The 14109-nt window shown below is 39.5% G+C and overlaps 1 protein-coding gene across 11 annotated transcripts in view; it reads left to right on the forward strand.

Moving 5' to 3' along the window:
- The window catches only part of MECOM (MDS1 and EVI1 complex locus), a 128663-nt gene that overhangs the window by 73711 nt on the left and 40843 nt on the right, over positions 1-14109 (forward strand). For 6 of the 11 annotated variants that reach the window (XM_085635148.1, XM_085635150.1, XM_085635151.1 and 3 more), the window contains exons 8-10: positions 220-267; positions 2955-3042; positions 10401-10427. In XM_085635148.1, the coding sequence (XP_085491274.1) occupies positions 220-267; positions 2955-3042; positions 10401-10427 (163 nt within the window). The remainder of the gene's footprint in view (positions 1-219; positions 268-2954; positions 3043-10400; positions 10428-14109) is intronic. The other 5 variants (XM_085635152.1, XM_085635154.1, XM_085635158.1 and 2 more) reach the window with 1 other exon arrangement.

Consider the following 14109-nt stretch of genomic DNA (forward strand, 5'->3'; position numbering starts at 1 on the left):
GGCTTGGACACTATGAACACAGTAACTAGCAGGTGCTTAGTACATACTTAATGCTCAAGATATTTTATTATACATTGTTAATGAAATCTAATAAACATGTTTTTTTACAATAAAAATATGTTCCTGCAATGCATTGCCAAAGCTGTTCCCTCCCATATTATTCCTTCTGCGATGCCATATCATAGCTTATCCATGTTTATTTTTTTTTTTGATTTTCAGCGCCTTCAGGAAACACAAGATAGTCATGGATACAACTAATGATATTTGGTTTGTTGAGTCCTGCAGTTTACTTTAATGTGAACTTTTGTCAAAAATAGCATCTTCCTTTACATGACATTTTGTGACGGTGCATTAACTTTTTTTAAATTATGGTACATTGCATTGTCTAGATAAACTGAGTTACTGACGCTCGCCCCATTGAAACTTTGGTTGTACTAAACCATAATTTAAAAATGTCTAAAATTAACACAAGACCAGAATTTCGTACAGCTTTTACCAGCAGGCCCCATAATTCTCAGAACTTTCTCACCTCATCATTTATAATCAACCCTTTTGTTGCCTATTAACAAATTTGCCTTGTTTCATAAATGATCGAGGGCCAGACATTTTCCAGCTGAGGTGTGTACCATAAATTGTGTGTCTTAACTACGTCACACATTGTGACAATGCGTACATCTATTGGAGTAATTATTCAAAAATTTATGATGACCGCCTTGGCTTATAATCATTTATAAATCAAATAGACATTAATTCCCCTCAGGTTTTAATTTACAATGAGTGAATTTCCTTGGAGCCATTCTTCTTTTGTTAGATTTTCCCTGTGATTCTCCACACCACTGACCCTTAATATTTCAGGACCACTCTTCATAAGGGTATTCACTGCCGACAAACCAGAGGAATGCGACCACTACAAGATGAATTATTAAAAGCACCTAATAAACTACTGTGGGGATCCCTTTGTCAGTCCTGGTCAATATTATATATTGAAGCCTGTATTTCTATTCTAATTCTACAGATGTTTTAATCCCTTCATAGCCCGAGGGCTACATGATGCCTCGCGTGTAATTTTTGTCACAGCCTTGAGAGTTTTGAGTGAAGCTTTTAGATAGCTTGGATTTTACCACAAAGAGCGATACATTGCTTCTCCAGTTGTTTATGCTTCCTAAACTGTAGATCTTAATTTTGGCCCAGCACCTGCACATTAAGAAATATTTGTTGCCTATGCAAACAATGACTCTGTGCACTTCAGGGGCAAAGCCAAATAACTCTGCACCCTTCTATCCTCTACGACTAAACTGTGGTAATTCAAGTCTGCTCATCTCCGGAATAATCACTTTCTGTACAATTTGAGGAACTGAAGTCAGACATTTCTTAAAATTGGGGGTAGCCCATCTACCTTTTCTTAAATTAGTACAGACCCACACAGTTTTGCTTTGTTGAAGTTTTTTTGTTTTTATAAAATTTTATGAATTTAATTTGTTGTGTTTTTAACAGCAAGAACTACAATAACTCCTATCTCCATATAAAGTTAATTTCATTGGCAAATACATGAAAAACCTTCCCAAAAGAACTGTTTAAAAGTGAACATTTGAAATTGCCAAAATTTGTCCAACCTTTTAAAGAATGTATGTGTATATGCATGTATATATGTGTGTATATGTGTGAATGTGTGTGTGTGTATGTAAATGTGTGTATATGTACGATGTCATCGTCTGCCTAAATAAACATTTTTGTTTGGATTTCTTGTTGCTTGTGCCTGCTTTTTGTCAAGGAGTGGCAGAACTTTTCATGATGTGCATATGTATGTGTATATATATATGTGTGTGTATATGTATGTTTGTATATATGTGTGTGTATAAATATATGTATGTGTGTTTCCAGGAATTAGCAGTGAGGAAATGGGATTTGTCATTTGAGTGCCATCCTGTACAGAATCACTAGTGGCTACTTAAACCTTGAATAAAGTCGCACTGTATATAAACGTACAAGCTTTAACCAAACAGTGGAAAATATTTCTAAATATCGGCCTATGTTCATGAATGAGCAAACCATACGTTGTTGTCCCAAGCCTGCCCGGTTTATTACTAGACTTTTTACCATCATATGCAAGCTGCAGTCTGGCGTGCATATCTTTGTAGTTTTCAAACACATTGCCTCTTCGAGTGTTCACCGATATGATTGGGGAGGGGGTTAGCCATATTCTTATAAACAGGTGTGTTCTCAGTGTTATAGGTACATCAGCATGTCTTGGTTGGATTACCCCACTCCTCTTGTGTGAAAAAGTAAATAGGTTTGTATAAGAGCTCACATAGAGAAATGAATGCTTCAATTTAAATCATATTTCGTAATTCACAATTGTTTTCTGTGGTGAAAGTAGTTGGAGTTTGAGGCCTTTTTTAATGTCCGCTCATTACATTCCCCTTGTTTCAACTTTACCCTTTACTTTAATTTAGCTCATTACATTGGGCAACATCTAGCTAGGGAACACAGATACAAAACAGAGTATGTTGATGAGATCACTATTAATCTTATTCTTACATTTTAATAGCATTTTTGGTAATTCGTTCATTTTTAAAATAGATATTAATTGATAACGATTACATCCTCTGTAGGAGGGAATCTATTTTCCAGGTTTTGTATGAGTCTAAATAAACAAAACCGATATACGTGCACACCCTTTATCTGCACTACTCATTCAAGTTGGTTCTAGTATCAATTGCACTATACATTAAATGTAATATGTTACAATATTTTAGTTTGCATGCTTGGTAGAAAATCTTTGTTGCATTGATTATTATTTACTTCCTTCAGCTAATATTTAGTTTGTATGATGCAACTCTTCGTTTACTCCCGCTTTAAAAGGAGACCTTCATGAATTTGCATGGATAACCACCCTCTAATTAACTGAATATCTTTTAAATCAATTAACTGATGTTTATGTTTACTTGCTTCAGGGTAGAGAAGAGAAAACTAAGTGACCCTCTAGAACTTCTAAAAGAAAAATACTTACGACCTCCACCAGGATTTTTGTTTCATCCTCAAGTGAGTATTTGTATTGGTATTTCTGAGTGCATTATTAACTTTACTGTTAACACACCTGAAAAACAAACTGGTATAGTCAGTGTGTTTAATTTTATTTTTCATGCAATTACATACATAAAACCCCATGATTGAAAAAAACATGTCCTAATATTGTTGATGAGAAGTTTTAGCATTAATATGTAATGAATTAATGTTTGTCTATGTATGGTAGTCCACAATTGTGGGTTTTTTTATGAGCAGATTCATGAAAAGAAAAACAAGCATCGATAAAAACGGGGCATTTTAAGACACCATTTGACCAATATTTGAAAACATTTGGATAAAGCAGATACTGTAAAGTGCAGAGTGGCATATTCCAGCAATAACCTGGCTAGTCCACAATTGACAGACTTCCCAGTAACACTAAACTGGGTTCGGGACACATAATAAAATAACAAAATTGACCAAAGTAGGCCTTCAGACCCACTTAATGATTTAAGTATGCTATAATTAATTTGTCTTAAGTAAAATCAACATCCAAGAACTAAAGTTTCAATCCAAGAACAATTCTATAAATTAGTGGTATAGTAGTACATTTCCTCAGTGGAACCAATGTGCCTTGATGTGCACTTTACCTATATACACACAGATACACACACATATATTTGTATATTACATGCCTTCGTGCTTTTATTGCAGAAAATATGGCACTTCAGTCTACTTGATGCGATGACCATGCACAGCCGGGTTGGGCGCAGGGACTGCAGGTTTGAATGCTATATATTTTATGTAAATGAAAATGAAATTCACTTAAAAGAAGGTTAAAGCGAAGTTATGATAACTTTAGTTATAGCACCGTAATTTATGTCTATACAAATCATACAAATTCACTCAGAAAACCAAAGTTGAAGTACAGTGGTAGTAATGTATTAAAAAAAAAAAAACACAGATGAATTTGCAAATGTACATTATTTTACAGATGAGATTAAATATAACATTACTGTTAATCCTGTGCAACAGTACACTATGCAGGTAGAATTATTTATTTGTTTGAACATTTGTTAATATTTAATTATGTTGTGCTTTGTGGTGTTCTTTATTAGTATAAATATGGTGAGTGCTTCCTACAATAGGCATGAGGCAGAGGTTGACTGGAAATCCTGGCTTGGTGTCAGGTTCTGCACCCAACCTGCGCAGGGCCTCCAAAGATCGCTGTGCATGGTCTTCACATTAACTTAATTAAATTAACACATTGATTCAACAAAATATGTTTGCTTGTTCTCTGGAACCAATATGAACATTTCAGGGCAAAAAATGTGGATCACAACTTACGTGTGGAAATGCATTGGGTGTACTTCCAATTCAATATATCTGCAGCTCTTTTAAGAGCATGTAATTGTTCTGGAAAGAGTTTAGTATGTGAATAATATACCCAAATTCTACAAGTTTTATGGAGATCAATAATCTTAACTTCATGCATTTTCAGTTGCCAGTAGACTCATATTTGTGTCTTGTGTATTCCTCATTTGGCCTCCTTTTGATATTTGTCAGTAGGAGCCAACACTAGTGCAGTTTGCTAATACCGTTACACAGAGTTCACATTTAACATAGTGAGCTTCCATGTTGGCCTCTGCAATAGGAATCACCCATGCCGGTCTCAAAGTGAAGAATGCCTTTACTGGTTAAAGTAGTAGTGTTTGCAGTTCTGTCAGAGAAAAATGCTATACAGTCTGTAATAGTTCGAAAGCATTTAGCATTTTTTAAACATTTCTTTAGATATAACTTCATTTACACTTTTTAAACCATTAAAATGATTCAATGAAATTTTACTATGTGTCCGAGGTAAAGGGAAATAATTATTATAAACAAGTGGAATGTAAAATGTAGCGGTAGAAAGTTTCACTGTCTGTGGTAAAGGTAAATTTCTACTAAATTATTGTACATTGAGCTCTGAGAAAAACATTCTAATAAAAGAACCCCCATATTCCTCTAAGTTTTTTTTATATTGTCTAATGTATTAGACATTAGACAAATATTATTTTGCTGTCTTCTTTTGACCAGTGGAGATCGATGTGTATGCTTTGTAAAAGGTTACAGCAGCACAACAGTCCATACGAAAATATGTGCATTGCCCCGCTACTGCCTCCTTATATCTACTACACAATTCTTATTGCCAAGAGAAAAATGACACTCATCCCTCCTTCCTACAATTGAGTGGGAGTATAAACAATTGCGAAATTGTCGTTTTTGGCAAACAATGCAAACCCCAGATGTTAGCAACTTGTTTTATATTCCTGTTTACTGTCCTTATTATCCAAGAATACATCATCAAATGAAGGAAATCAACAGAATAGTAACAAATCCATGCTGAAATCAAGACTTTATGCATAGAGGCTTGCTATTCAGAAGATTTATTCAGAAAAACCAACTCCCAGCTGGTATAGCCCCATGGATTATTTTCTCTTTTGACCTCAGTACAGAACAAAGAATTCTCTTCAATATGACTAGTAGAGGAAATGGAAAAGGTTCATCCTGGGCAAAAGCTGAGGCTCCACATAATAAATCTGCCCAGCTCTTTGATTTGAAAATAGTCACTGAAAACTTTATAGTCCATACCAAAAACACTGAGCCCCGCGCAATGAGAAAAGCTTCCAAGTTCCCCCATTGTCTTAGCTCTTTCTATTTGTGGCAGGGCTCTATGTATCCCCAAAGAATAAAAACATCTATAGTTAAATTGCTAAAATACGACTGCCACCCGATTCTGGAAAGACTATAACAGTTCAACTGTGCACCTTTCAAGGTTCCAGCTATATTTTGTGGGACTGACAATGGGGGTCTCATCCAGTAAGGTAATAGAACGTACAATGTTTGATGTCCATCCTGGACATTTGTCTGATAGTACCTCTGGGCCCTTATGATTCTCTTGCATCTTTGGCAGCGTTTGACACATGGACACATACTGTCAGTCACTATGCAGTGGGGAATTTATGGAGCGTCAAACAAGGGTCGATGATTAGATTCTGACTGTCAATACCTTTTTCATCCAGCAGAAAAATGTAGGAGTCTGGGAGACTATTGAGTAGAACGATGAAGAAAAACCTTGAACTTGGTTGCATATCCAAGTCTTTTATGGTACATTTTTGAAGAGTATCATTCATATGTTGTATGAATCCCACAGAACTACTATAATAATGACCATCACAGTGGCTTTACTCTCTTATGAACAAAGACTTTAGCTCTCAGGGAATTTCAATGAATAGTGCACTGTCAAATGCTCCTGAAAAGAGAGCACTTGGTATTTTATCCTTTGGGGGGTCACACTGATTATCTGTGCAGGCAAGAATGAAAGGGGCCGACTCCAGTCCCGGCAGAGTTATACAATCATGGGGTACAATCGTTTGAGACACCTACTGCCCCTCCACACTGAAAAGGGCTTTAGGTAGCAAGATATGTTTTATGTACTGAGTGAGGAACAAGCTGCCTGAATCCGTTCAGGAGATTTACACCATTTTTCCTTACAGGAAATTGATTAAAACATTATTTTCCGAACCTTATTATAGTCTGCAGCCAAGGTAGCTTTTACAACCTCTGATTGGGTTTAACAACAAAATAGAAGATGACAATGAAGAATTTTGTTTCAAGAGAAATTTGAACATTAGGTGGGAGGGGTGGATAAAACAGCCATGCCCAAAGTTCCATAGAAAAGCTATGGGTTTGCCCAGAGATTAAATCTGGCATCTTCTAGTGTAGCTTTTTAGAGTTACAGCTGGGCTGGCAAGCCAAGAACATAAACCAGGAATGTGCATTGAAAGTAACACACGGTCTTTTCATTTGCTATAAAGAGAGAAAATGACATTTGTGGACACGCTCAGTCCCTGCAACAGAAGTAGGACTGTTGCATTTGTGAATGCTACTGAGGGATTGGCAGATAATTCTGTTATCCTTTGGTTCATCATTTCCCCCAGGTGACCTGACACGTACATTTAGGTTCCCACACACTTGCTTCCAAAGTAAGGCTTCCCACAAACAGACAGTGTGGTATTCTAATGTGTAGCTTGGCACATCTTGCAATCATGTGGCACAAATCTGTTTGCGTTTCAAAGGATACACAATAAGAGTGTAATGGCCGAGACCGATATCCTGCACTATTCCTCTGAACTTGTGGCAGATGGAAAAATTTAGAGCTGCAACCTCATTCTAATTAGCTTAATGTGAGTAAACTAAGATGGGAAGAGCATTTACTCAATTGTCTGGCCAACTGAGTCCATAGAGAATGGGGAGGAAGAGTAAACTTGCTTTGTGGACAAAACAAGATTTATTACATTGATGATCAGGTGCAGGTAAATGGTTCCAAGGATACTTCTAAAAGTACATTTGGTAGAAATCCAGAAATGCACTCAATTAAGATGAAATTTACATTTTGTTTTCTGCAACTACTGTCTGGTTTGTGAAACCGAGGTCGGATTGCATTGGCCTTTTTACAAATGTGGAATTGCTAATGTCTTTAATGCACTATATGCCTTATGATTCAGAGCATATTTCTAGTAATACTATTTTTGTTACTTTTTATATTGATTTATGTAGCACACTGTGTACCTAAATGCTTGGTGTTATTTGCAGAGTGTTTGCTAATGGAACTTTATCTGTCTCATTCTAAGATGAGAAACCTAATGTGTATCGATAGTTCACAAAGCAATATCATCAGACTTCATACCATATGTAACAGTCATTAGTTGGCTTACCTTGATGACACATACACCATTATTTATCAACCTGGATAGGCCTGGATGAGCCACATTTATAGACTACTTTAGGATTTGAAAAATGCCTTTGGTTCAAGTTTGCAATGGCTTGATCTATAAATTTGCCTCTCCAAATTTGATCTAAAACAACGTTTGTTAGTTAAGCTCATCGCTTGGGATGCAGACTTTAGGGGTCAAAATATCCAACTCATCCTCTCCCTGATGGCCAAGACAACCACCACCAGGACAAACTTGACGACCACGGTAGCAGACTGGATGTGAACCAAATGCCTGCAGCTCAACTCCGACAAGGCAGAAGTACTGGTCTTTGGCAACAAGACCTCCCAATGGGATTCCACATGGTGGCTGTAAGAGCTAGGACCAACACCCACAGACCACACAAATATAGGGATCATCCTGGACGACAAGCTTAACATGACCAAGTCAACACAATATGCACCTCCTGCTTGCCCCATCCTACGAAAAACATTCAAATGTTTGCCTCGTAACCCCAGAAGGACGATCACACAAGCACTCCTCACCAGCAGACTGGACGGCAGCAACACTCTATGCCAGAATCTGCGAACAACTACTACACAGACTCCATCCAGACAATCCAGAAACCTGCTGGAAGACTCCTACTTGACCTTCCACTCCTCATCCACATCACATCGCACTTCAGGAAGCTTCACTGGCTCCCCTTTCACATGTGCAGAAAATTAGAACTTCTCACGCACTCACAAAACCCTGCACAGCACTGGACCTGAATACATGCACTGCTGCTTACACTTTTACCAACCCAGGAGACACCTATGCTCTGCCTCCCTCTCACTTGCTCTCATTACCTGCATCTGCAAAAAGTAAAACTGGAGGTCACTCATTCTCCTACATTTTGCCCAAGACATTGAATGACTTCCCCTAACACCTAAGATTCCTCCTCACTTGAGTTACACAAGAAGCTGAAGACTTGGCTCTTCGTATAATCACGTTGGGGACCTCACACCTGCCCAAGCGCCTCGATACTTTCGCGGGTGATTAGTCTGCTATGTAAATCAATAATACAACGTATCCTAAAAATGTGTTCATTTTGTTTCATCAGCAAGTTGTCTTCATCCCCTTTTAAGCGACCAAGCATACAATTGAATAAAAAGATGACAAGCATAATAAATGGCATAACAAGAGGCTGCAAATACATGTGAGATTAATAAGGACTAGGGATTTATTGTGCTTCGTAAGGTAAGATAAGGAAGCAGCTTCAGGGCACTAGCTGATGGTGGCACTGAATTAGAAGTGCTGACTTGACATCACATTATCTTATTTCAATGACTAGGGAGAACTCCAGTCTTGCTCACTGCATAATGAATGTGCAGGCTTTGTCGACTTTGAACTTCTAGTTCTCCTTGGTGACATCACTGGAATGTAGGCTCTCTGGGCCCAATTCACAGATTTGTGGATGTAGTCATTTGTGTCTAAAGATTGAAAATTATGTATATGAATCGGAATGGACCAGAAAAAAAGGCTACATTATTCGTTGTAATGAAGGACCTCCTCTCTCTTGAAAGTCTTTCCAGAGGATCCATGCTCTGCAGGGTCTGAGTTGGAGAGGCAACCATTCCTTCTCTTTATGCCTTCCCAAATGCTTCTGTGAACGCATGGAGGACCGGGCTTCAATGGTGACCACGCAGCCTCGCAGTTGTATAATAAGAGGATCTCCGAGGGAACTGTTCTATGACTGAAATAATGGAGCTGCTGGAAAGTGGGTCTTGTTTTGGACCAGAGAAGACAGGATAGGGTCTTGGGTGAGTGGACAGGTCTGGAGGACTGATGTCGGTTTCTAGAAGCCAGGGGACAACTGTCTTGGCTCTGGAATCAAAATTGTACCTGCGGATCTTGGGGTGACCTACCTTTTTATATGTAGGGCCAACCGACATTAAATCGGAATCCAATGACCGAGTTGAGGACAGAGGCCGCTGGAGCCATGATATCCCTGGGTGTATTGCTCCTGGCTGCAATAAAGATTTCCTCAAACTGTGTGATTAATTTGTAATCGTCTGAAGGCAGCTTGCACCAGCACATTTCTCCTGTTATTGCTGCCTAAAACAGATCCAACTACTCACAATGAAAGTGTGTAGAGTACGTGGTGTAATGGCCAGAGCTGCCAATTTCAGAGCTGGGGAACCATGTTCGCCTCTAGGCGTTCACTTAACCTGTGATTCTGAGCAAATCACTTAATCTCCCTGTGCCTACCATAAATGAATGTGTCCTTAACTGGTGCTCATGAAAAGCGCTGGTGTTGATGATTAAGTGCCCGTGGTGAGCACCAGAAACCACTGGCTCAAATTAAGCACTGCTCAAACCACAAATTAAATATCCACTCCTGTTCAACTGGTTCCAGTTCGACTGTGTTGCACACTACCATACCATCATGTCATTCAGTTTGTTTTGACTTTCCTTATCTATTACTTGTGAACTCTCTGCTACTAATGACATTGTGATTTTTAAAAACTGTTATACTGTTTGTACTGCTTTCCCTACCTTGAAGACATTAACATTATGCAATATTCAGCTGAATAGAGTTCTGTTTAAGGAGCTTTATGCCATTTGACAGACATTTATTGTATTTTTCATTGTTTTCAGTTCCAGTTGCCAGATCAAAGAACATGGGTAAGTTTCAAATTATTACTTCCTACTTGTGTATGGTGTAAATATATTATTTTAAATATATCCTTTGACATGACGTTGTACAACCGTGTTTCCATGTTTCTATTGCTCTTTTCATTCACATGGCTTCAGATTAGAAAATATTTTGAACTATCCCAACTAAGAGAAAAATCCCAACTAAGAGAAAAGCAAGTGATTAAAAATGGCCAACAAGCGTGTGAAGAATTCACCTGTGGTTCATTGGTTTGCTAAAATTTATGGAAACAAAGTAACCCCGGAGGTCACAGGTTGAAATCTGAACGGCTAACTTTAATTTTGCATTCTTCCTGTCAACTCGCAAGTTGCAGTGCAGATGCAAAATGTGTAAAGGGACTCGATATTTCCAATATAGTTTTGCGTGTTGTATATGTACAGCTATTACCATTATTGTATAGCTTGCCAGAGTTCCACGTTTCTTTGCTTGGTTTGTTTTGGTGTGTCGCTTTTGATTTTCAAAATACCCATAAAACAAATCAGTGAAAATGTGATCCATTGTTAAAAAGACTTGTTCTATTTAAAACATAAAGACCGTAATGTTTGAGCTACAATTGAATGTATATATATATAATATTTTTCTGGATAATGTACAGTGATGGGTGTCCGCTGCTATAACGCATAGGTGCCAGAGCAGAACTGCAGGGTTAAAGGATAACAAGAGTTTCCTGTAATTAGTCTCTTTTCTTTTATTATAGCATCAACTCCTGCAAATGTTTGCACACCCTATTTTCTACTCGAAACTTTTTAATAATTTACCTTTCTTACACTCAATAGAAACACTAAACACTTTTTCTCAAAACGAATTTTCAAAGTATGTTTGCGAATCACATGATAGATTTGTATTGCCATGGTCACATTTTCATAGTCTTTCTTCAGTTTTCACTTGCTCGTTTGCATTTCATGTCATTCAAAGCATCAAATCGTGCTGCTTCACCGCCTAGTTAAATGAATATCATAATAGCATATTTTACAATTTATTGAACTAATGTTAAATTCACAATTCACTGGGTCCTAGCAAATGTTCTGTAAATCTACAGGGTGGGCGGTGACCAGCGAGGTAGAGGACCTCCTATTTAGAGATCCGTGCCTGATTGGGAGGAGGATCTGTGATGTAAAGGGAGTACCAGCAGGAGCACTTTTCTACTCATTTTCCCATATGCAGGGATTTTTCTCCCTGTGCAGGGGGCATTCTGGATTTATCCCGGTCCATGTGGTGTTCACAGGCAGGGAAAATGAGTGACAGTTGACCCGCCTTCAGTAGGGTGGAGTGCGGCTGACGGTATGACCCAGCGTTCCTTTAACAGATTAACCTCTGGGTCAGGGGGTTACTATTGGTGAAGCCCTCAGAGATGTTGATGGTGAATTGCGTGTTTTGCAGACCAGGAGGACCACCGGTTTATAGCGGTTCTCCCACTCCACCAAACCCTAAATGCAGCTCTCGGGTTACCACAAAGTGATCCTTAATCAATGCCCTCAGTATACACAAAATGAGTGCGGTCTCTTGAATATCCCACTTTTTTAAGAAGCACAGTTGTGGGGTTCTCCAAGCAGAATCCATGTGCTCCAAAGAAGGGATAGATTTGAATATAGTTGCAGTTAGATTTCAGTAATTGGCCCATAAACATTTTTTTATTGTACCAGTTAAAATCTGTTGCTTATTCCTTGTGAAATCGCTTCTTTCATTTCATCAGGTTTATTCCGGGATATTAGCAATGGTCATGCAGGCAGTGACATTAACTTTGCATTCCATCCCATTGCTTGTGCTTTCGCCGGTACATATTAAAAATAATCAGTCTGATTAGTGGCTGAGAGCATTTTGTTTGTATGGTTACAGAATTTCCACTTCTTCTATGAGCTACAGGCAATTTGATACCTAATCAGGATTCACATGAACCAGCCAAAATGGCGTCTCTTGATTCAACGGTTCAAGCTGTGATCTTCTGTCCATTCCTTTAATACCCAAAAGTCCAATACGATAAGTGAAATTCTAAATTTGGCTTAAGCCCACAACCCCAGTGTTTTATGTGGAGAAGCCAGACATCTCTATCAGAAGACTAAATAAGTAGCAAACTACATTAGCTGTGCCTGTAGACAATGCTATACCACATATACTTCATTATCGAGGGAGGAGAATGGTCCCATACTGCAAATGAAAAAGATTAATGGCCTAATTATGAGTTTGGTGGTCCAGCTGTGGTGGTCCAACCGCCAGAATACAACTTGGGTGATCGGACCACCATGGCACCACGCCAACCACCAGGGATCTGAGATCACTGGTGGTGGTCTGAGGGACGCAATATGCTTGGGGGTGCCCTGTGGCACCACCAAGCATATCGCAACTTTCCTCACTGCCAGTGGTCTCATGGAGGTACTTACTCCATAAAACTGCTGGCGGTGAGAAAAGAATGGCGGCCCTAGAGACCCCTCTCTTGGCCCGGTGCATGCAGGTGGCACATGTTGTGCCCCCTTGTGCATGCACCCAATTCCTGCATGACATGGCCTGCACAGTTCATGCCATTCAGGAGCGTGCACTGGCAGTCATGCAGCAGTGCAGTTGAAGGCTTACATACGAGCCTTTAGGCTGCACTGCCGCGGGACCGCCCGGCCGCCTGCCAGACCACGATAATCTGTAATCTGGTGGGCGGGTGGTGACCCTGTTTGGCGTTGTGAAAGCGTGGCGGTGGCGTGACAGCCTGTTGCCACACACTTATTCGGGCACTAAGAGTAGAAGATGCTCCACCATAACGGAAATTGTGTATAGTCTCACTTGTTAGACAAATGCTCATCCTACATTTTTTCTTTTCTAAATGATTAGTGCCATTTGCTTGAACAGGGTTTAAACGAATACACTCTTAATGCTAGAATTTATATATAAGTGCAAATGTCAAAAAAGGGCTAAAATGGGTTCCTGTTGATTCCCTTGAATGGGGATTCCTGTTTCCACTTTTCAGGAGGACGGGCCTGAGACCACTCTTCATCCAACAGATACAGCTTTTATACACTCGACCCATGGCACGAATAAGGGAGAACGGGCAGATTTCAGAACCGCTAGATATAACTCGAGGCGCCAGACCGGGTTGTCCTCACTCCGCTGCTGTCCGCGATCGCAACGGGTCCGTTGGCAGCCCGTCTGAAGCAGCACCATACAAACAGAGCTATTGGTTTCACAACCAGGGCACTGACCGTGTCCATGTATGTGGACGACATAACATTATACATGGTTGATCCCAAAGAGAACCTATCGCCCATGATACGGGAGGTTGTGCGCTACGGTGGTCTGTCAGGAGTACATATTAACTGGAGCAAATCAGTTAACCTACCACTCACGCTTGGAACCCAGGCATTTGCAATTGATTACCCCTTTGTCTGGGCGTCCGGCCCGATTCGGTACCTGGGCATATGTTTCAGCAGTAACATGCAGGAATTGTGGATGGAAAACTATGATAAAGTAGTAGCCTGGATCGAAGACCGGGTGAGACGGTGGAAGTCCTTGCCCCTCTCTCTGGCTGACCACATAGCAGTGGCAAAGATTAGATAGACAAAATTACTTTATTTATTTGTCAATATCCCTATGCCACTCCCGATGCACTTTTTTGGCCGCCTTCGGTCACTCATGATCGAACTGGTATGGGCTGGTAAACGGCCTGGG

Source organism: Triturus cristatus, chromosome 11, assembly GCF_964204655.1.
Source record: "Triturus cristatus chromosome 11, aTriCri1.1, whole genome shotgun sequence".
Classification (NCBI taxonomy): Eukaryota; Metazoa; Chordata; class Amphibia; order Caudata; family Salamandridae; genus Triturus; species Triturus cristatus.